This window comes from Gopherus evgoodei, chromosome 6 (genome assembly GCF_007399415.2).
Source record: "Gopherus evgoodei ecotype Sinaloan lineage chromosome 6, rGopEvg1_v1.p, whole genome shotgun sequence".
In the NCBI taxonomy this organism is placed as follows: domain Eukaryota; kingdom Metazoa; phylum Chordata; order Testudines; family Testudinidae; genus Gopherus; species Gopherus evgoodei.
The window spans coordinates 54779117-54803949 of NC_044327.1; the positions used below are offsets into that span (position 1 = coordinate 54779117).

Below are 24833 nucleotides of genomic sequence, written 5' to 3' on the forward strand. Positions count from 1 at the left end.
AGCTTGCCTAACTCCCTTCTCAGTTCACGAATCTTACTTCTGTAGTATCTAGTCCAGTGAGGACTACTCCATAAATGAGGTACTGTTCAGCAGAAAGGTGACAGAATGAGGCCTTTTATTATTTGTTAATTTTCCAAATTGAAGAAGTCCAAACCGGTTGTGTATCATGAAGCACAGCTCTGCATCAGATTGACAGTGAAGAAGGAATGGGGAGGAATTCAGGACTACTTGGATCATAGGCTAGATACCTTCCATGCAATGGGAAGCAGCAGCTTCAGACTACTGAAGCCCTGAGGCTTCATGGTAGATAGAATCTCTGTTTCCACTAAGCAAACTGAGGGAAAAAGCCATCCTTCCCCTTCCCAGCACAGAATTACCAAAGAGGGAGCTGTGCAATGGAACCAGGATTTTGTCAGCAATAATTATTACATTGATAGAATTTAGATTCATATGTAAAATCTAGAGAGGACTATGCAATCACTTATTCCTTTTTATTGATAAATACACTATCGCAGAATGGCTGTATGTTGAACAATATTAAAAATAGTAAGCATAACTTGTTGACCATTATCAATATTTGAAGGACGACACTCACTATTAAACTAGGCAATTATTATCCTCAGACAAAAACCAAAGAGATAGACCTTTCACTAAGCCCCAAAGGTCAAGAGAATCTGGCTCTGGCTGACCAACTGAGACAGTGAATTCCAGAACCAAAGGGGCTCCACTGAGTAATAGCTATCTTAAGTTCTTACATGGTGCTCATTACTGTAGTATCTGAGTGCCTCACAATCTTTAATGTATTTATTCTCATTACATTCTGTGAGGTAGAGCTATTATCCCCATTTTACAGATGGTGAACTGAGGCAGAGCGAGACTAAGTGCTTTGACAAGGTCACACAGGAAAGTTGTGGCAGCGATGGAAAATGCCCTAGTCACTGGAACATCCTTCCTTACAGACATCCTCCAGACATTCAAATTTAGAGTTACCAACATATCTGACCCCAGTGAACTTCAACTGCTGTGATGGAACAGATAAAGACAGTGGTCTCTTGAGCTGTCATGATGCAAGCCATATAGGACTTTACAGATCCAGAACCCACTCCTTGAATTACATTTAGATTATCAAATAACAACTTTCCACTTACTGAAATGTGTACGATACTGACATTTAAAGTTTAAACTGCCTTCCAGTCTCAGTGGTTGGGTGGTTTGACTGAATTGGCAGACTCCCTTTTGCTGCCTGGGTGAGGGGAAAGTCCCTCCCCTCCCTTAATCTATGTGGCTACATTCAGCTTGGAGGGGAAGGGAGAGAGTGAGGTTGAGTTGACGATAGAGCAGGGCATTTGAGTCAATCCCTGAGTGTCCAAATGGCTAGTTTAGGGGAGATGGCTACCCAGGATTGGTTGCTGGCCTGCCCACCTCCTCCCAGTAAACAAGGCCCCTCGTTGGACTTGGGAGCCAGCAAAGACAGTCCTGCTATCACCTGCCATGCATCCCCGTGAGTTAATGAACATGAGTGTGGCAGAACTGAGTTTCCTGGTATACCATGGAAATAGCCTGATCCACAAAACCACAGAGGCAGCAGAGGTGCAGAAAAGCCCTTTCCCTCAAGACAGAATTAACCACTGCTCTGAAGGTTTTTCCACTTCTTCACAGAACTCATGAGGCCCACTTGGGTGCATGGGACTTTCTGAATTGTTGCAGCTTTCAGTAGGGCCCAGTGCAGGGTTATGGCATCTATCAGTTTGCTAGCTCCTAAACCTGAGCGCAGGATCTATGAGGTGTCCAGCAAGTTTGGGTTTTGTCGAAGATGATGAGGTCTCTTGAGATCTAGCAAGGATCCTCATCTACTATGTATCCCTCATCTCTACCATCATTTACTTGCATGAGAGGGGAGAGTGACAAAGGGATCTCAACAGCTGACTACATCGATTCAATGACTTAGTGGGCTCGGTCAAGGGTGTTTGACCTCTTGTTGTAAAGCCAGGAATATCTACACTAGACCACAGTTTTGCTTGGCAAGGTTTTGGGTACAGTTCAACTAGTGTTAATTTAGTTCAGTAAAGTTACAGCCTGCTACTTAAACCCATGTTCTATATAGTGTGACTTCATTCTCCACGTGTTCTTTCGATCTTTAAATTACACTTAATAACGTTTATGATGCAAAAGCTATTTTGGATATTTAAAATTAAAGTACCTCTTTCAAGCTTTTGATTAACATATAATGCTCACTACAGGCATCACATTTTATTTGTATGTCAAATACAAGTGTTGAGTGAATCAACACATTACAAACATGTGTAAATTAAATGGGACCCCTGTGAGCGACACACAGTAAATGAACTATGGGACACCACTTTTTAATGCATATTTCTGTATTCATTTCTTTTTCTATACAGTGCCACTTGTCTTTTTGATACTTGCACCCCCTCTTCATTTTCTGACTGAAGAATTGTGACTTGAAATTTAAATTAAAACAAGACCCCATGATTTCAAATTACAACTTGCCTTTATTCCCATTTTTATTATTTTTACAATTTCTCATTTATTTTTTCTTATTTCTGTTCTTCTTAAATAAAGGAGCTTCATTGATCTTGAGGCAAGGTACCAGGCCACCATATATATATATATATATATATATATATATATATATATATATAATATATATATATATATGAACATATACAATGTAAATATTGTATTATACAGTGTAGGTGGGTACCACGCCCACCTTCAAGAAAGAAAAATTTGGACACCGGACAAAGGTGCAGCACTGAATATATGGAAAAAGATCCTTCCATACTATAGAAAGTCCAATCAGAAGAAGTCATAGTTCACAAACTGTACATTCCCCGATTGGGAAGCTGTCAAAGAACTTGCATATCCTCTGTTAAATCATATTTGTCTATGTATTTGTGAACACACACATAATATGTATTCAATTAAACTGTTTTTATCTAAAAATGTGATCTCATTTACTCTTTATTTAATGAATTCTGGAGGGAACCAATCACACCTACTCTATACCTCTGCCAACTAATGGGTCATATACAAATGTTATTTTCAATGGGAATCAAAGAAATTATGTACAATTCTTTCAAAAAGAATCTGTTGCTCACATAGTGAGAAACACTGGTAATGTAAGGAAACAAAATATATTTGAAGATGCAGTGTCTAATTAAAACTGGTATTTCTGAGCACCTTGTTGAACAGTGGCACCAATTTAGATATTTCTTTGTGGGGAGGATGGAATTTTGGTCCCTCCTTCTGGCATGGACCTCATTCTGGTCCATGCTCATTCTCCCCAGGGCTCCAGGGCTCCTTCAGCCAGAGAGTCTTCCCTCTCACTTACTCACCTGCTGTTGCCAGGACTCATGTTCTTCCCTGCACTCTGCTGTACAGGAGAGACTCCTCATGTGCCAAACTGCAACACCATTTGAACCATCTGCCCCAATGTCTGGATGGAAGGGCATCTAGGTCAAATTTAAGAGGCACTGAGATCCCATGTGCTAGGTCTCTAATGCCACTCACTGAGGTTTACCCAGACTGCTCCTCTGTATGCACAGAGGGGCTGCTGGGTTAAATTTCAGTGGCATTGAAACCAGACAGCTTGAGTGATGCTCCAGATTGCTCCAGCAGCAGCTGTACTGATTTAGTGCAGGACCACTGATTAGAATTTGTCAGGCTTTACCCCAAGCTCTGCAGCCTATAGAATTTTGGGCAATTGCAAAAACCTTGGGGAGGGCATTCACTTCCCCTGCTCCCCAATTGGCACAACTGCAGCTGCAGAGTGACAGGATTTGTGACCCCAGCTGTAAAGGGAACCCTTGACACAAAACATTACCCAGTCTCCATCTTATGTTTTAGAAACAGCACAAGGAAATATTTGTTTCTACAACAGGGATTTTAAAAAATATACCAGGCAGTAACATTCTTTCCTTAAATGTAAATCAATGTATAAACATAATGAAAATTAGTTTATAGCCTTCAATTTTGACTTTGGAAAGCCCAATGTCACAAATGTCACTGGGAGTGGGTGTACCAAGATTTCTCAGCCTTTGCTGGTGATGTTGCTGGAAGGAGGCCGTAGCAAATCAGAAACCACCAGGATACATAATAAGGATTGCCTACTTCTTCTAAGGGGAAATTCAGGGTGAAGCTGGAACAAGTGAGGTGCATCTCAGTCCTAACCCAAAGCCTTGGGCCTGGGCCTAATCATTAGACTGCATCTTCAGTTAAGCAGTGTGACAAACTGATTATTTTTGTTGTGAGGTTTAAAGGCCCATGCAGGTAAATTTTGAGTTTAACCTTACTTAACTGTTAAAGGACCACCCAAAAGCTCACTGAATGAGATGCTTTGCTCTTGGAAAGCTTTGACAGTAGCCTTTGAGCAAACAATTCATCAGAATGAATTTGTGAGTTACCTCAGAACTTTGGCACTTAGCAATTCAAGAGGGTTATTTTAAGATGTAGGTACATAATTATTTCTGACATGGATGATTGCTGTTAATATGAATGATTCTGACATTTTCTTTTAATGTTGCATTATAAATTGCAATAAAGCATTTCTAAATGATCTCACACCTCAGATTGAGTTTTAATACACATTAATTATTGCATCAGTAAGTCACATTTTATCTTTATCAACAGCTGATTATTTTAAAAATGGCTTTTGTAACTTAATTCCTCAAATTGCTTTCTTTGAGGAAAATACAATATGAATAAATTTGAAGACAATTCACTATAATAGCAGTGTAAGGAGGCGCCCTGGCTCCCCGCCGCGCCTGAGAGGGACGAGCCAGAGCAGGTGCCTCAGTGGGCGGAGTCAGCACAGCCTGTCCCCGCCCCCCGGAAGTCAAGAGGCGGGACAGGAAGTATAAAAGCCCGGCCCCAGCGCTCAGTTGGGTGCAGGCTGCCGGAGAGGACAGACGCTGGTGCCCGGGCTCCTGCCGGGCCGGACCTGCCCCGCGCCCACTACCCAGAGGAGCACTGGCCTGACCTGCCCTGTGCCCATTACCCGGAGGAGCACTGCCCGGACCTGCCTCGCGCCCACTACCCAGAGGAACGCTGGCTGGACCTGCCCCGCGCCCACTACCCAGAGGAGCGCTGGCTGGACTTGCCTCAGACCCGGTACCCCGAGGAACGTCGGCCTGACCTGCCGTGTGCCCGATACCCCGAGGAGTGGCCTGAGCTTCCCCACGACCGGTACCCGGAGGAACCCATGGTCTGGGACCCCCCAGACAACGCTGGCAAGGACCAGGTACCCAGAGAGGGGGAGGCTGGAAGTAGCCCGGGGATAGCCGACCCTGGTTTGGCTCCTGAAGAGCCCGAACCCATGTCAGTGTGTTGCGGCCAGGATCCCCACTGACCGCAGCGGGTCTTGACCGCTGCTAGGGCCCCGGGCTGGAACGCAGTAGAGTGGGAGGGCCTGCGTTCCCCCTGCCACCCGTAACTGGGTGGCAGACTCCCCCTCTTCCCGCCTATTGCCACTGCTCTGCCCTGACCCAAAGGGCCAGAGCTAATTAGACTTGTGTTTGGTGCCCCGCCCAAACCAAGGGCTGGGCCCCTTTGACTTTGCCACTGCTCTGCCCTGACCCAAAGGGTCAGAGCTAATTAGACTTGTGTTTGGTGCCCCCCCGGACCAAGGGCTGGGCCCCTTTGATTTTGCCACTGTGCTGCCCTGACCCAGAGGGCCAGAGTGAACTAGACTTGTGTTTGGTGCCCCGCCCGAGCCAAGGGCCCGGGCTGATACTGTGTTTGCTCAGCCCCTGCTAGAGGCCTGAGCCTGAACTATTACTGCCCGCCCTGTCCAAGGGCCTGGGCTGATACTGTGTTTTCTCAGCCCCTGCTAGAGGCCTGAGCCTGGACTATTACTGCCCGCCCTGTCCAAGGGCTGGGCTTGTCTACTTTGAGAGCCCTGACCCCGGCTAGAGGGCCGGGGCTCTACCTTGTGTACAGACCTTGTACCCCGCTCAACACCTGTCGAGAGGCTAAGCCTACCCGGACTGCAGTGCGTAAGGAGGCGCCCTGGCTCCCCGCCGCGCCTGAGAGGGACGAGCCCCGACACGACCGGCTTACATGCAGCTATCATCCATATTCCTAGCCTGGACTTAGGTAGAATATTTTCTTTTCTAGACCATCAATATTTTGTGCTAACTTTAGCTTACAGATATCATAAACATTTGGTATCACTCTTTCCTTGGTGAGTGCACACTTCAAGGTAATAAAGAACATTGTTTCACTGTAGCAATGCATGCAATGTGGATCTTATTTTAAAGCTTGAGCCTGATGAATTATAATTTTCTTTTTTTACACTGCTTTCTAAATGGACATTATAATATTAGATCAAATACTTAGAAGTACATCAAAAGTTAAATGGGTTATAGTTTACTTTTACCTTCATCTATAACAGCCTGCCACTGGAATACATGCTTCTGATATGAAGGTCTGACAGCGAAGGCCTGACATTGCCAGTCCCTGAATGTAGGCATTCCAGCAGGACAAGAAGGATTCTCACATATTTTGTATTGTATTCTGGGTCCATGACAATCTCCTTCAGGACCTGGCCTAGAGAAATGGAACAGATGTTTTTTATTTGTTGGTGACATTCTGTCAAACTCTTAAAACACAGTCCACTTCATTCAGTCTATATAAAAAATTGCTTTAACAAGCAGACATCTTTTGATGAAATACATTAACACATTTAAAAATCAACATCTACAAAATCAAACAAAAAAAAACTTTGGCTTCTGTTTTTCCATCAATTCTCTTAAGAAAGATTCACAAATTCCAAATTTTCATTTACACCTGGGAATAGATAGAGAGGGAAGTTCAGCACAGGTATTCAAGACAGGTTATTATAGCCCTTCAGCTGCTTTTTTCAGTATAATTCAGGTGGGTTTTTTTCAGCTCCTGATTAAGCCAAAGTTGAGTCGAAATCATCAATGAATGGGCACAACACTTGCATGTACTTTAAATTCACAGTTTTCTGCAATTTACTAGTGCACTGTTACAGTTTTCACGTTCAATTCCCCTCCCTCTACACTTTCTTCTGGCCTTTCAGTTGTTCCTATGGGTGCTAATTATGGAAGAACAACAGCAGACTGCAGAAACTGGACAGTATGCAATTATTGGAAAATCTTGTCTTAAACTATGAAATTAAGACATCCCTAAGTGCTGAAAATAGTTTATCGGTATCTTATAATACAGCTAGAAGTGACATTCACATGGGAGGGAGCTAGGGAAGAATTTTGCACACAGCAAAAAAACCTTTTCTGTCAGAATACCTTGTTCAGTACACTCATTTCCATGTTTTCCTCATCTTCCATTTTACAAACTCCTCTATCCATTTATCTCTATCTCTGGTATGTTTTTCCTCGCTTTTTCTCCACCTTTTTTCTTCTTCCCACTTATGTTACCCATTCCTGTTATCATTAATTCCCTCTCCACTATTTCTCTTATATTCCTTTCCTATGAAGGAAAAAATGGTGTTGAGCAATTGAGAGTGGATGGTATTTTTTTAGATATATGTTTAGAGTTCTGGGATGAAATCCTGGCTTCACTGAAGTCAGCGGTTAAAGACTCCTTGCTTTTAATCTAGCAACTTTTTTTTGTTTATTTTTGTTCAGACCTATTTAACTTAAATGCTTGTAAAAACTGTTGAGAGGAAAGATCTCTCTGTGACAGGTTTAAGCATCTGCCCAATTGCGGGTAAGACAATTCCCATTCCAGTTCTCATCTCCTTCAAGGACTCCTCCAGCAAACACATGGAGGACAAGACTTGATATTCTGGATATTTTTTTTCAGGTGAAAAACATTTAAAAGGCATGAACTCACTTATTTTTTCTTTTGTAGGTCATCTTTAAAATATACTTGTATTCTTTGATACAGTACTTCCAGAAAAGTTTACACTAGGTCCAATTTTGCTGCTCTCACTACACTTTTGCACAGCGGAAGCTGGTGATAGCAACAATGAAGACCAAGCTTCCTCTCATCCCATTACAGTGACAATAAGCAGAGCTGTGCAAACAATCAAAAATGTTTTTCATTAATATTTGTTTGATTTTAAAATGAATTTGTTTCAACTATGTTTGTTCCTGGTATATTTGCTATTAACAAATATTATTGGAAATGAGTTTACTGTCAGGGCTGTTCATGGAAATAACAAAATTTACATGACTACTGGAAAATATATGTGAACTTTCAGTTTGTAAAGTTTTGTAACAGAAATCTCATGGTAAAAGATCTCTTCCCAGGTTGGATGAGCATAAACATACAAAGTGGTTTGTGTACACAATCAAAAGTAAAAAACACAGCTCAGATCTCAGATATTGAGTTCTCACAATTAACTGACTGTGCACAATCTCCAGAGGAAGAATATTTTGCCAGAATTAGTCAGAAAATTAGTTTGAAAAACAAATAACTAATAAATAATACAATAATGTATCCACTATGAATTATTTTTTTAGGTCTCATGACAAGTTTGCATGAATAAATTCCTGCTGTTTCTTAGCAAGACAAACTCATATGACCCATTTTTTGGAGGAAGGTTGACCTTCCTAAACCCTACAAATCTCCTATTTCCCATTATTCAGTATTTATGGAAAAAGAAGAATTGTATACATGTAGCACAGCTGTCTATGACCAGGTTTGACTACAGTTAAACATTACTGAGAAATTCTATAGCACAAAAAGGGAAAACAACTTTTTTTACCCAGTGCATTTGCGCTGTCGACTGCTGATTCCAGTGTTGCAAGTTCTGCTGCAAATGCTCCATGTGCTCCACTCCCCCTCCAGATGTTCAGGAAAAGATGTCCTACTGGTACATTCTCCAGCCTTACACCACTATGCCAAAAGTCAACTCTCAGATGAATAAATCAAGGCACATCCAAAATAACTTGTTGCCTTCTGTTTGCACTGGTAGCACAGCATAAGCAGGGCTTATTGAACACACTCTTAAAAACATCAAGTCAAAGAAAATACTGGGAATGTAGGGCCTTTTCCAACTCCCCTCAAAATCAATAGAATTTTTCCACTGATGCCCATGATAATTTCATTTGGTTCTTACTGCATAAAACATGCCATTCTGAACTTCAAGACCATTTGGCTTCCCCTACCATTCAACTACTCCAAAAAAGCACTGAAGTGAGGAGGATGAAAGTCACTATAGGTGAGAGATAATCTATATCAAAATGCTTATATGACGTTCTGGGCTTGATGTATACATTCACATGTATTTCTGCAATTTATAATGAAAACTGATGTAATGCAGCACACAAATTTTAGGGTAAATGGCACTTTATTGATAATGGGAGGTAGGAATGCCCTACTTAGCTTTCAGAATATTTTCGGTGGAATCCTAGCCCTAGTAAAGTCAAGGGAAGTTTCAGTTGGGCCAGGATTTCACCCATTATATTTCTGTACATATACATCATTTGCCAGGAGAGGACAACTACAATTCTGCTCTCATTTATCTACTGTGTAATACGCTGTGTAACAGTAAATCACCTGTTAGATTTAGCTTTCAATTTTAGTTTTCTAAGAGGTGTCCAGATGCCATGAGGATAAGCACATTACAAGTGTATACATATAATTTTGCAGAGTAGGCAAATGGAATACCCCTCCCGCACGCACACTTAAAATACATATATATATATATAATGTGCCTATCACATGGTATCTGGGCACCAATGGCAAAACTAAAATTCAAAGCAAATTTTTTCAGAAATAGGACCTCAACATTTCACTCTCCAGCAATGAACATTTTGGAACAAGTTATGTACTTGATAGGGTGCATATGATAGGATGCAGCCTTTGTGTTTATTACATTTTGATCTTAGTATGGGTCTTCAAAACTGTATCCCTTCCACCTTATGAAGCTAAACATTCAAATGGGACATGGTTGGGCAAAAATGAACATTTTTCACAAAGCTAGTAATTTCTGTGCTACTGTCTGAATATGGCTCAGAAGTCAATTTAGGAAGCCTAAGTTATAATTCACTTTAGAAGAAATAATATGTGCTCTTGAGCTTCCTCAGACAATCACAAGGGAGTTATCTGGTTACACACATCTTTCTGCTAATTCAGAAATACAAATGAAAATCCATCCTCCAGTGCATCATGTTGATTTGTGACCTTCACTGGGGGATTTGTGGCCAGAAATCAATGACTGGATTACACTAACTGAGAAACAGTTTTTCCTTTATGACAGATATAAAATTGATAATATTCTTTACTTAATTGATTCAGAACACTATAATGTATATGAGAAACACAGTCGCATAGAAACTAGTGGTACATGAGAGGTGCAATGTAAAATAAAGACTTGCCATGGCTAACTTTGAAAAAAAGCAAAATCTGCATATGACAAAACATAAATAAATCCCTTCTGCAAAATGCAGTAATAGATATGTTCAGCTATAAAAGAGGGGGCAGATACAGATAACAGTTAATAACTTCTCTTTTATCATCTTTCTAGTAGTGTATGAGCAATCTGTCTTAATGGTGCTCTCCATTATAAATACAGATGTCAATACGCAAACCAGTACTCTTTTACCTGCTAATAAAAAGATGTATAAATTTCTTTTTAACTGTACCCACTGTAGTGTATTATTTGCTGGATTCTATGGTTCAGATCCAAAGCTGATGTAAATCAGCATAGCTCCAAAGACTTAATGGGGATGTTATGCTAATTTATGCCATCCTGAGACTCTGGTCCATATATTTGTAATTGTACCAGGTACAAAATAATAAGAATACAATAACTCGGCATAATGACTACTGAATTTCAGTGGCATCAGTGACTCATCAATATTTCTTTTCATTCTGAGTGAGTACTGAACTAATGCCCTAGAGAGCTGTTAATGTATACTGTGTAGTTCTGGAAAGGACATCTTTCAGATGAAACACACAAATCAAGGCCTTGACTATTCGTGGTCATGAAATATCTTTGTAATTCAGCACAAATTTACTTTTGTTACTTCCAGTGTAATTCTCAGTTGGGGGGTAATCTTAAATTTCACCTTAATTTTTTTCAATTTCTGTCCTAAAGTGTTGTGCAGTGATGTTCGTGGAGTTATACCATATAGTTACAACACCCTGGAATGACTGCATTTCTGTTAGATTAGCAACTTCTGTATATGCAAACTGTAAAATGCTTGGGGATGCCTCTGGTTAAAAATGCCCATGTACATATAAACAGGCTTGGGAGAATTCAATTTTTTATATAATTTTGACAGGTAATATTGATGTTTATTTTTAAAGCAATTTAGATATTTTATCCATTTTAAATTTTCACGGTGTGCAAAATTATGGGTTATGCACTTATCTCCCAATTTTATCTATTTAATGTTCATTGTTGCAGGAAATTACGGGGGTGGGGGTCAGACAATAATTATTTAGTGGCACTAAATGTTGAGATTCAAAAAATTTAAAGTGTTTATAATCATTAAAACACAAATTGTCAATGTTACATGTCAAAATATACAAATCAATATCCTTAAATCAAACTCTAATACTTTCAGGCACCATTTTCTTACTTTGCCTATCTGTAATTCAGTTATTATTATGGAAATATGTTTCATCTGTGCATGTGTGCCAATGAAATTAACATTTACTGACATATACCAACCAAAATCTAATCCTTCCAATCTTACATATAAGGTATATATAGTACTATAGATATATGGGGTAAAGGGACTCTCCAGGAACAGTATCAACACTAGGTAGAAGCTGAGGAACGCTCACAAATCCTTCACTTACAGAACAATTTAATCAGGATGAGCATGAAGCAAGACAGACTGAGTAAATGAAATTCCCATCATCTCCTAAATGAAGGAATGTTGTACAACAACACAACACTGTCAGTGCTCGAGCAAGACAGAGTAGGGCTGACTAGTTAACATGAAACTCATTTTGAACCGTGACCAATGGAAGAAGAAACTTCCCTAGTCCAGTATGATAATTACGATGTTTTAGGGATGTCTGCTTACTTTATTCTGCTAGATGTGTCTCCCACCCCACAATGGCTCCTTGTGTTAGACCTCGTCTCTCCTAGTCTCCATCTTGCCTCATTATCCCAATCCAAGTCCCTCTACCCTTAACTCTATATCACAGTCTCCTCCCATGTCCCTCAGCTCCACATCCCAACCCTCATGCCTAGCTCTTGTGGCAGTCTTCCCCCAATACCATCTGGCCCCTTGTCCCTGTGTCCCCACCGCCAACCTCCAAGCTTGGACTACTACCAGCATTCCAGTCAGGCTTCTTCTTTCTCCATGCTGCCTTGGCCCCACAGGGTAACACTGAGAGCACCAGATAGGAAGGCTCTTTTCTCTCAGTTTCACTGTCCAGTGCTATCACAGCCCCTGGCTGCTCAAAGGAGGAATTGCTGGGAATGGTCTGCTCGGCCCTTGCAGCATGCTCAGTACAGAGGAAATTAGCTGCTAAATACTAAACAAATCTCTACTGAGCACATGAGATCTGAGATTTTTAGAGGTACATTGACCAAATTTGAGCTTATTTTCATGTGGATGGCAATAGGCACATCCCTGGTACCAGTGACCCCTCTGACAATTGTAATTCCCTGTTCAGGTGACCCCTCTGACAAATTTAAATTCCTTGTTTCAAAGAATAGAGGCTTATCAGTTAAATAGTTGCAAGGATTCTTTAACAAAGACAAAACAATTTTGTTCTGAGAACTGACTAAACCATTTTTGGCTGAAATTTTCCAAAAATATTTAACATGAGGTAGACACCTAGCATGGAAAATTTCAGCCTGAACAGTTAAAGGTTGACAAAAAGTTATAAGCAACAGAAAACAAGGTCTTACCATGGAAACTGTTAGGCAACATTAGTATAGCTGACCCTGCACCACTTATAATATAGTCTTAAGGCTCTCTCCCCTCAGTGCATGATGGATTTATACATATATTTCTCTTTTCTCAGTAAAGAATGCTACCTTTAGCAAGAAATAGTAGTTGTTTTAAAATTTTAAATAGGCTACACAAGTCTAGTTTGCCAATATCATTAGGGTGACACAATTTCATTATTCCAGTGGAACAAACATAGATAATGGCTTGTTCCCAATGTACACCACTGATATTATCTGAATACTTTATCCTTATTCTGTTTATGGTTTGTTTGTTTTTTAGATGATGAAAACTGTCCTTGGCTCAATATTTTATGATTCAAAGAGTAATTATCCCTTAGGGAGATTGAACGGGGGCTGGCAGTGTAATACCACGAGAGAGCAAGATATATGAAATGTTTCTGTGCTGTTTATTACTTTTTTCTAAAAAGAGAGTTGGCTTACACACTTGACCCTCCATTTATGTGATAACACACATTTGGCAGAGGCCCTCCAAAGCATACAAGCTGTTGATGAGTATTTAACAGAAGTCTCACTTTAAGTGACCATTCATTCTTTGTTGGTGAGTTCTTTAGGAAATCTGTCACTCTTTTAGGTGCCGTGACACTTTAAAACTTCTTTGAAATAAACCTCTTCTGTAGTAATTTGTATACAGTCATTCTGTACTGTTTCTTTGCATTAGATTAATTCTAGTAAGTAGTGTTTATGAGAGTCTGAAAATTCATATTTCTGCTTACAAATAAAGTACTGAAACAATGCAATAATGACATTCCATTTACAAAATGTATTCCAAAAAGAGAATTAGCTTTAAACAAAAATAGTGAAAACGTGAAAACATATTTTGGTTTGGTTAAATTAGAGATTTTTCACACTTCATAGGGATAAATACCTTTTCTCCCCACACAAACAAGATGCTGATCACACAAAACTATTTAATTAGGCAAATGCATATGTGTATTCTCCCAACCCAAAAATATTTACACTGTATATAGAAAAAAACTATTTTTCTGGTGCTAATCAGAATAAACAGTAACTGTAATGGACTCTTTCAAACTTCCATTAATCTCCTTTCTAAAAGTGTTATATCTTCAATATAATTATATTTTGTTTCAGGTGTACACAGTAAATAGGGGCATATAGACGATCAAATCTGTTTATTTAAAAACCTCAGACCTTAATGCTAGAGAAAATTAAAAATTATTCACTGGTACATTTTATATTTTCCCTTTATGTTAAACTTAAATGACACAATTATCTATTGCCAGACAAAATAGTGTTAGGTGTTGAGCCTGGTAATTTATGTTAAAATATTCAATAACACCCTACAGTTATTATATAGTTTGCATAATGACCACAGAACTGGATGGTGTTCATATTAATTTTTTTCTATAGTGAAATTCATTTGTATAGTGTCATTGATAGATTTATATTTTGAACTGTTGTGAGAAACCCATAAAGACATGCTAAAACTATGAAGTGTATTTGCATATACAGTGATATCCCTATTATATACTATGGTAATGTTATATTAATAACAGTTATTCCCAGAAATATCTAGTTATATACTGTCTTTCCTAAAATTTACAAATTAAAATGATTCATCTCCTATTTAAAAGTAATGTGTGTGCAATTTTTCAGAAGCAATTTTTAAAATTTAATCACAATAAATTAATTGCTGCATTACTTCCATTAGTTATAATAGGAAAATCAGTGGTTATACCTTTCCAGTGTCACAGTCTGTTCCATCCATTGGTGGATCCAGTTTAGTTTTGCACTCCTTCTCACCTTCCACCTTACACCACAACCCAGTGCAAATAACATGCTGAAAAACAAACATACATTGCTAAGGACTGAGGACTTAATGATTGTATATATGTAATCCATTAATTTCAGCAGGCAGTTGCTGGTTTGGTGGTACTGAAGCATGTACAGAGTTAAACATCAACAAAAATTGTGGATATAGTATGCAGCAAATCCTGGATACACCCCCCTTGGGCATGGACACAGTAGAACAAGTCCAGTTGCTGCTGGAGTCGGGGGACGGATTCCAGGACTCTGTGTACAGAGTCACAACCCTTGAATGTTGCCAAACTGACACAGGTAGGGTTTTGATAGGCAAGGTGGATCTACTACTATATTGATCGACTCTCTTAGAGGTAGTTGTAGATGGAGTGCTACAGCTACAGTCTGAAATAAGGACTCTGTTTCCACCCACCAGCGCACAGCTCAGCTACTTGACCTATGGGCTGGGGCCCCATAGTGCACATGGACAAAAAACAGGTAGGCACAGAAGGGCATAGTGATATACTTCTTTCTCCACAAAACTCAGAGCTTCTTAAGAATTAAGAGGGCTAATAATTTATTCCATTATTATTTTACCACTCATTCAAGCATTGAAAGGAAAGAAAGCTAGCACTGTCATTAGAAATGAAAGTATGCTTTAGAAAACAGTGAAGTGTTAGGTTGTGAATGTGTGTGTATATAACCTGTGAATTATGTTGACTAGAGGGTTTTAAGAATGAAGTATAATAGACTTTATTTAAAGGTGTAAAACTGAAAAGCTAAATGGAAATTGAAAGATTAGTGCACTGAGTCACCTCAAGAGGATGTGTGGGGCAATTAAGTTAGTAAGCACATTTAAAAAGTTTTTCCTGCCATTGTAAAATTCATCTAATACTTTCTAGTTTGAATAATTTCAGAACACCACACTACTGCAATGACAATCTCAAAGAATGATCTGTTTTGGTGGCTCTCCAACAAACCAGAATGTGGCAGGAAGTCATCACAGATGAAATAAAAAAGAATTTTTAGGTTAAGAAAATTTTTTTTCTACTGAATATCCCAGACAGTCTGGTCAATAGGGCATTCAACTCATAAATGCTTATGTCTATTTTAATTTTAGCTTTGCAGTTCACCCTTAAATCAAATATGAATTTTCTAACACAGTCAAGACTGAAGTGAGTTTTCAAAACCCAAGTGAATATTTGTAAAATGTCTGCTATTGCTCAAATAATATAGAAAACATTTCTTAGACACTATTAAGCTCCCTGATGACTTCCTCAAATGATTCCTGTTCACTCCATCCCAATGGTTCCGGCTTCCTGATGTACTTCCATTCTTTCATAATCCTCTCTCCCCTGGAAGCAACTCAACATTCAACTGAAGCTGGCATTCACATAGAACGGATATCAAATAAGATGATAAGGCAAATTATAATGGTTTTTCATTGAGAGGTTATAGATGGAAAGAACAATTGGTCCTTCAGCCATCCTCTAGCTTCAGGAGAAGACAGTTTTTATTTTTCCCTGAAAGTCGCACCACGAACATTGCTGTCTATTGTAATTTCTCAATGGCTCCTGAAAGCTTCTTCTTTTTGTCCCTACAGAGAAATTACAAGGCTGTCTTATCCTCAAGAGAGAGGAATCAAGTTCAGAATTGTGGCTTCCTTCCCCTTTTCCCCCCACCCCTATTTTGTTCCACCTGGAACCCAGATGGAAGCGAACAGGGCCAGCTGTGGCTGGATCACTGCTTGAAGGTTATTGCTTGTGCAATCTGATGCCCACAAAATATGGACAGTGCAGGGGCAAGAAGGATCAGGAGAGATGGGGGATAAAAGAAACAGATCAGCACCAGGTTCTCAGAATCCAGGGTCACTAGAAGACAAGATGTGGTCTGTCTGTCTTAAATTCTTTATTATTCTGGCAAAATTGAATAATAGTTTCCGGTCTTTGATATGATGCATGAAAAATGTGTTTATATATTATGGTACCTGAAAAAACCTCATTGTCAGGGAAATATCATTTAAAAAATGTTTGTATCTGGGCCAGGGCATAGGACTACCTGCAAATGTCAATGTGTGTCTTGTATGTAAATATGTCAGTAGTAACATCTTACAAAATGAAGAGATTTATTTCAGTAGGTCAGAGAATTGTACAGAAACAAAGGTCAGGATGACAATGAGCCAAATTCATCCCTGGAGTATTGCCAATGGACTTACACCTGGGAAGAAATTGGTCTAATAAGGCATCATATGTTTATAAATATCTCATAAAAACTCTAAAAAAAATGTTAGAGCTGGCCCTAGCCTAAATACTTATACATCAGAGTGTAATTTGTTTTATGGTTTAAGGTCCAAAGAAAAGCTAACTTTGCATTTCTAAAACGTTTTAAGCAAACTGTAAGGGAAGCATTAAAGTTAGGAACAAGCTTTCCAGGCCAATTCCTGAAGACTATGCAGATAAGGCAGCCATCAGGCTTTCTACTGTTGTAGTCCTATTCCAAATAAGAAATGAGAGAAAAGGGAAAGTAAACTCAGTTCAACCTCGCTGGAGCAAGGATATGGGTAAACTGACAATAACAATGAAATCAAACAAGACTTCCTATTCATAGCTCAGACAAGGGCCCTATTTGTATTTTATATCCTGGATCCACATACCTAAATGCCTGCATTTGAGGAAACAGTTCTCCAAGATTTCAAGATACAAAATCAAAAGTCCTTCCCTTTTAGAGAGTATTTTATCCCTTTTAACTTTCAACTTTTACCCAAAGAACTTCAAATACATAGGAATGCAAAGCTGGCTGCAACTGACCATAAATCATAAAAGATTGACTTCCAATCATAAAAGATGTATGACTAGATTTACATAGGTCTATTGGTGCCTAAATATACAGATGGGTTTCTAGTTACAAAAACACTTAAGCAGCTTGTAAGTCAATGGCAGTTAGGTGCCTATTCAGTTTTGATGCTTTTGTAAATCTCGCTAGATGTCTAGATGTCTACCTGCCTCTAGGCACCTTAATACCTTTGTAAATAGCCTGTGGCCCTTAACTCCCACCACCTAAACTTATCCTAGAGAGAAGATGTAACCTAAAGTCAACTATCTCCTAGGTTCACTCCATCCCTTTTCACTACATTTTGTAATAAGAGGTAAACAAATTACTAAGCACATTTACATTAGAGAAAAAGAACACACACATAAAAAGTCTGATGTATTCTCACTGGGAATTAGGATACATTAAGACTCTGATATTTAACTCCATCTTGGAGCCTTCATCAAAGGCTCCTATGAACTGACCAACCCAATAACATGCAGGCCTCCGGTAATGGCTAATATTGGCAGAAGACCTATAAATTGTCTCTTCTGCCCACAATGCTTCACCAAAGATGTCAGGTGACCTCCTGTTATTAAAGCCACATGGATGACCTTTTTAGCTCTATGCCTGTTATCAGCTACCAAGACCAGTCTCTTATTAACCACTTCTTTAGAAATTGGCCTAGATTTTAAATCAAATAAATTCTCTCTTATTCTTACCTACTTATTAAAAGGTAGGTAGAGTATTAGTGCCTTTGGCAGTCAAACTAGAAAATGAATTAGTTTCATATACAGATTTATTTGATTTAGAAAATCAACCTTTTTTTAAAATGCACAAACCCACACAATTATGTGATGGTATTATAAACATTTTAATATATCTGAATACCAAAAAAACATCAGTCTTGAATTTAACTGACAGAAATGTTAACACAAGTTGGTAATGTTGCATCTGCTAATGATAGATACCTAAATTCCGTTCAAGTTACAAGAGTAGTCTCTCTAACTTCAGATCAAGCATTTTGTAAAGGGAAATCATGCCTCACCAATCTACTAGAATTCTTTGAGAGGGTCAACAAGCATGTGGCAAGGGGGATCCTATGGATATAGAGAATTTAGATTTTCAGAAAGCCTTTGACAAGGTCCCTCACCAAAGGCTCTTAAGTAAGCAGTCATCGGATGAGAGAGAAGGTTCTCTCATGGATTGGTAACTGGTTAAAACAGGGGTCAGCAACCTGTGGCATGTGAGTCAATTTTTACTGGCACACTGCTGCCAGCCGCTGCCGGCCTGAGTGACTGGAACCCCTGGCCAGCAGAGGATGAGCGGGGCCGGCAGCCAGGACCCCAGGTGGCAGGAGCCAGTGGACAGAACCCCAGACCGGCCCCATTCACCTCGCTGCTGGTCTGGGGTTCCAGCTGCCTGGCCCCTGGCCAGGGAGTCCGCGCCTCCAGCCCTGCTCAGCCCTCCTGCCGGCCTAGAGTACTGGCAGCCAGCCCAGGTCTCTGCTCCTGGCCTGGTCCCAGTGCTCTGCAGCACTCATATAAAATTACACTACAATTGGCTTAGAAACTTGAAAACTTAAAAACTTTGTTTGTATATTACAGTAATCATTAAAACATGTATAATGTATAATGTTCATAAATACATAGGTTTGATGAAAAAAAGTAGTTGTACTTACGTGCCTGTGCTTAATTTGTGTTTTTGATGATTTACCTTCTAAAAAAATCTCGCACATCTTGCGCCCTCAGAAGGGGCATCTCACACCCCCAAGGGGTGTGTGCATCCCAGGTTAAGAATCACTGCACTAAACTGAAAAGATCTGCGTTTTAATTTAATTTTAAATGAAGCTTCTCAAACATTTTAAAAAACTTGTTTACTTTACATACAACAATAGTTTAGTTATATAATATAGACTTATAGAGAGATACCTTCTAAAAATGTTAAAATGTATTACGGCACGCAAAACCTTAAATTAGAGTGAATAAATGAAAACTCGGCACACCACTTTCCAAAGGTTGCCTACCCCTGGGTTAAAAGATAGGAAACAAAGGGTAAGAATAAACGGTCAGTTTTCAGAATGGAGAGAGGTAAATAGTGGTGTCCCCCAGGGGTCTGTTCTGGGACCAGTCCTATTCAACATATTCATAAATGATCTGGAAAAAAGTGTAAACAGTGAGGTGGCAAAATTTGCGGATGATACAAAACTACTCAAGATAGTTAAGTCTCAGGCAGACTGTGAAGAACTACAAAAGGATCTCTCAAAACTGGATGACTGGGCAACAAAATGGCAGATGAAATTTAATGTTGATAAATGGAAAGTAATGTACATTGGAAAACATAATTCCAACTATACATATAAAATGATGGGGTTTAAATTAGCTGTCACTCAAGGAAGAGATCTTGGAGTCACTGTGGATAGTTCTCTGAAAACATTCACACAATGTGCAGTGGCAGTCAAAAAAGTGAACAGAATGTTGGGAATCATTAAGAAAAGGATAGACAATAAGAGAGAAAATATAATATTGCCTCTATATAAATCCATGGTATACCCACATCTTGAATACTGTGTGCAAATGTGCTTGCCCAATCTAAAAAAAAAATATTGGACTTGGAAAAGGTTCAGAAAACAGCAATAAAAATGATTAGGGGTATGGAACAGCTTCTGTATGAGGAGAGATTAACAAGACTGTGACTTTTCAGCTTGGAAAAGAGATGACTAAGGGGGGATATGATAGAGCAGTGTTTCCCAAACTTAGGACGCTGCTTGTGTGAGGAAAGCCCCTGGCAGTCTGGGTCAGTTTGTTTACCTGCCCAGTCCAGAGGTTTCACGATCATGGCTCCCACTGGCCACGGCTCACTGCTCCAGACCAATGGGGGCTGCTGGAAGCAGTGTGGGCTGAGCCGCTCCTTCCAGCAGCTCCCATTGGCCTGGAGCAGCAAACCGCGGCCAGTGGGAGCCGTGATCGGCAGAACCTGCGGATGGGGCAGGTAAAGAAACTGGCCCGGTCCGCCAGGTGCTCTCTCTACACAAGCAGTGTCCCAAGTTTGGGAAACACTGTGATAGACGTATATACAATCATGAGGTGTGGAGAAAGTAAATAAGGAAGTGTAATTTACTTCTTCACATAACACAAGAATTAGGGGCCACCAAATGAAATTAATAGGCAGCAGGTTTAAAACAAACAAAAAGAAGTATTTTTTCACACAACGCAAAGTCAATCTGTGGAATTCCTTGCCAGAGGATGTTGTGAAGGCCAAGACTATAACAGGTTCAAAAAAGAGCTAGATAAGTTCATGGAGGCTAGGTCCATCAATGGCTATTATCCAGGACGGGTAGGGATGGTGTCCCTAGCCTCTGTGTGCCAGAAACTGAGAATGGGCGATAGAGGATGGATCACCTGATGATTCCCTGTTTTGTTCATTCCCTCTGTGGCAACTTGCATTGGCCACCGTTGGAAGACAGGATACTGGGCTAGATGGACCTTTGATCTGACCCTGTATGGCCGTTCTTATCTTCTTAGACCACCACCCCTCCAGAAAAACTTACAAGCAGTGGGTAGTGATAAGCTGGGTTGAGTTTGCTGGGTTTTCCCCTTGAAGAATGCTAGGGGTTCCCTGGCCCATCTGAACCAATTGTAACTTATTTAGTGTCAGGCTGTATCACTGATTACTACTCTGGATCTAACTGGCTGGGAGGGAGCTTTAGCCTCCCCTTTCCATTTTTTAAGGCTGAGCTTTGGGAGAATCAAAATACTATTCAGACTCCCTTCCTATTTGTAGCAGGATTTCCCCTCCCACCTATGTAAGCGGGGAGAAAGAGCCTAGGAGAAGCAGTCAGTCCTTTCCTTGGAATGTTGTGTGTGTGTTAATGACCAAATTGGATGTTGTTGTTACGGGGACTAACCATTGCATTTTCTTTTCTGTTTGGGTCATGTCAGAATCTTATATTTCAGTAAGTCATGTTGCAACTTTGGGGTCCTATGGAGTCTTTACAGTGGCATGAATTTATCTGTTTGGGCAGGGATGGGCATGTAGCTCCCAAATTTTGAATCTTTGTTGTTGGGACTGAGAGACTCACCCACAAAACTGACTCAGTGATGATTCTAACCCCCTTGACAGGGAGAAGTGTGGGCCTGGGTGAGCTAGACAGTTTATCAGATGGGATAGCTGTCTGACCTTGGGATCTATCAGTTAGGACAAAGGGTGGCTTAGCATGATCGGCCTGAAAGTATACAGGCACCTTCTCCTTCAAGGATTAATTACCTTCCCACTCCCTTTCATTTATGTCATTTATGTTTATTTAACAAAACTACACCCTCCTATAGCAAAATTATCCATAGTTTGTGAAATGTCTTTTGGAGGATCCACTGAATCCACCTGCACTGATAGGATGAGTAGGACACAGCTTTCAACTACTTTTGGTAGGACACCAATTTATGTACTTGGCTCTTGAAAAGGCCTAGAAAACTGACCTTTCCATTACATTAAAACCTATCCATTTGAATTCTTTTTGGTGTCTGGTCTTATTTCACCTGAGCTAACACAAAGGTAATTTTTTATTGTTCATCAAACAATCTTGATGGTGCATAAGTTACATCATGCTAATCTCGGAATCTGAAGAAAACTGTAAGTATATAAGAATATACTTGCATACTTATGTGCACCAGCTATGACTGCAGATTATTATTTATTAATCAGTGAAACCTGTGCTGTATATCAGACTAGAACACAAAGAGAAACAACAACTTCAGAGATTGAGAGGAAACATAATTTAGGCTCTTTTCAAATGGTGACAATGATGATGTAATATTGACTCGGGTTACATAGAGGACTAATAGCACAGAGAAGATGAGAGATGTAACAGAGAATTTGTGGATACACACACGAGATATTGTATGTGAGATATTTGATATACAAGCCCAAGAGCCATATAAAATACACACTACAACAAATAAAGCAAACTGATTTTTTTAAACTGATCTAAATTCTGTTAATATCTTCTGGAAGAATGCATTTAACCTAAAGTCTATAGCATGGTTACACATGGTCTGTTCAACCCCCAAGGAATTAGGTGTGACATTGAAAAAGTGTAAATATTGTGCTTGTTTTAAAATATTTAGTATCTTCATTAGATACTTTGTATGTGCTTCAAAAGCTATTTAACTACTTCAGATGGTTTAGCAGCTGCACTGGAAATAATTAGCTATGTTTATTTAATTCCCTGCTGTATTTCATGATTTCCCAGCATCATTATACATTTCATTAATAATTTACAAATGACCTTTAATGTAGTTTTGGTACCTAAATTGTGCATTTTTAGCTATTTTTACATTTATTTTTGCATACAATAAATATAAAGTATTCAGCATAAATATGCAGAATGAAAACTCTTAAACAACATATGCTTTAGACTCTCTCAGGTGACAGAGTTCCTTTGATTAAATAAATCCTGATATTTCCTGCTGACATTTGATTTAACACATGTAAGTTGAAAGAACAATCAGGATTAAAGTTTTACACTGGAGAGTTTGTGTGTCACACTTAGTTTTCAGAATGGAGAGAGGTAAATAGTGGTGTCCCCCAGGGGTCTGTTCTGGGACCATCTTTCCTAACACTTCAGGTCATATGCTCTACTCCGCACAAAAGTGATAGGTTTACTCATATTTACAGTTGTACTTTTATCACTGAAGTAATGCAGTCAGAATTCTTTAAAACAAAACTACAAGACTTTTTTGACATTTTAGGATTTTTACGTGCGTGGGGGCAAAACAGAAGAAACAGCGGAACGCTTTCACTGGGAACTTTAAGTGCTGCCAGTTAAACTATCATAGCAAGGGAGGCAAATAGAAAGCTGGAGCTCAGCAACAACACTGTACCTTGGGTCAGAACTTAACTGTCCAAGATGGGGAAAAGAGAAAGTTTTACTCCTAGAAAAGTGAAGTTATGATTACAAAGTTTAGCTCTAACACAGTATGTTCCCTCTTCTGTACATGGTTATCACAGTACAAGAGAAATTAAAATTATTGGACTAACAATAGGAAATAAGATTTATCTGAGGATATAAAATAATGTTGGTGACACTTGATTTTTATAAACTATACATTAATTTACTATTTATATAGTGCAATAGTACACATCAATGTACAACAAAAAAGCTATGCCAAACTCAGAGATTTCCCCTTCCAAAAGGACTTATGAGGCATCCATTCTAACAGCAAAACCTTGTATGTTACAACATTAACAAATGCAGAAACAGTGTGGCAGGGGTCACTGTGACTGGAACATTTCAAAGAACAGTTGGCTTTTCTGGAGGTTTCTAAAGGAAAAAAGAGTGAGGGATATTTGTGTATGTCAAGTGGAATGCCATTCCTGTCATATGAACAGCTGGGAAGAAGGATAAAAGTTGGGACTATGCAAGAAAGACAAAAAGAGCAGCTAAGAGCCATGCTTGTGCAGAGAAGAGATAGTGGGAACAGTAGTGGTGGTGATAACAACAGATATGTAGACAGGAATATAATATTTCCATAACTTTTGCTCTTTTCATCATGATCTTTCCCTTGGACTTTCTTAAAAGTTGCCATGCTATACAACCACTCTATTCACTCTCTATAAAGCTCACAGCTGTGTTATGACAAGAATTGCTTTAGTGAAGTTGACTAGATAGCATTCACATCCTGGACTTTAATCTTCAAGGCCGATATTTTGCAGTTCTACAATTGTACTCAATTATCAGGTTCTACTCATGAACCATTATCTTACTTTCTGTTATTCAAAAGAATGGTAGGAACTAATTGATTCTTACTTAAAGCACAGTGAGCATAAAAGCAAACTTGGCAGTTTTACAAGATAATCACAGTGACAGTATAAATCTTACACTGAAAGATACACAGACACTTTGTTCTTGAAAGGCTTTAGGCTACTCTTCTCAGACTACATAAATTACAGCCTTCATCTTAAAGCATGTTCACAGGGTAAAAAAAATCTTCAACATAAAGATTAGGCACCATTCAAAGAACAGGAATGTGGGCCAACTTAGTAGCTCCCAGAGATAACTCTGCAGGGTAGATGTTGTTAGTACTCTGCTGTGGCAGGTATTGTAGGAAAGCGAGACCACGTGAAGGGAAGTACATGGAATCTCTCCCTTGTCTCCCAGGATTATCAGAGAGATTGTGTACTGGAACCTTGGCAATGAGGGAGATGTGATTGGTATATCTAATATTACCATATAATGTGATTACAGATAGTCTTACAAGTTCTGCTTAATCAAATGTATGGGCAGTCAGATCTTAGAAGAAATGCATTGTTAGTTGTGGTTCAGTTCTTTTTAGCAGCTGCACATATCACTTGTAACATTTATTCCCTGCCTGACAGA

General features: G+C 39.4%; 1 protein-coding gene across 1 annotated transcript in view; it reads right to left on the bottom strand.

Moving 5' to 3' along the window:
* The window catches only part of ADAMTS19 (ADAM metallopeptidase with thrombospondin type 1 motif 19), a 271247-nt gene that overhangs the window by 64297 nt on the left and 182117 nt on the right, over positions 1-24833 (bottom strand). Inside the window, 3 exon segments of the mRNA XM_030567704.1 lie at positions 6401-6570; positions 8717-8847; positions 14589-14690. Of these exon segments, the coding sequence (XP_030423564.1) occupies positions 6401-6570; positions 8717-8847; positions 14589-14690 (403 nt within the window).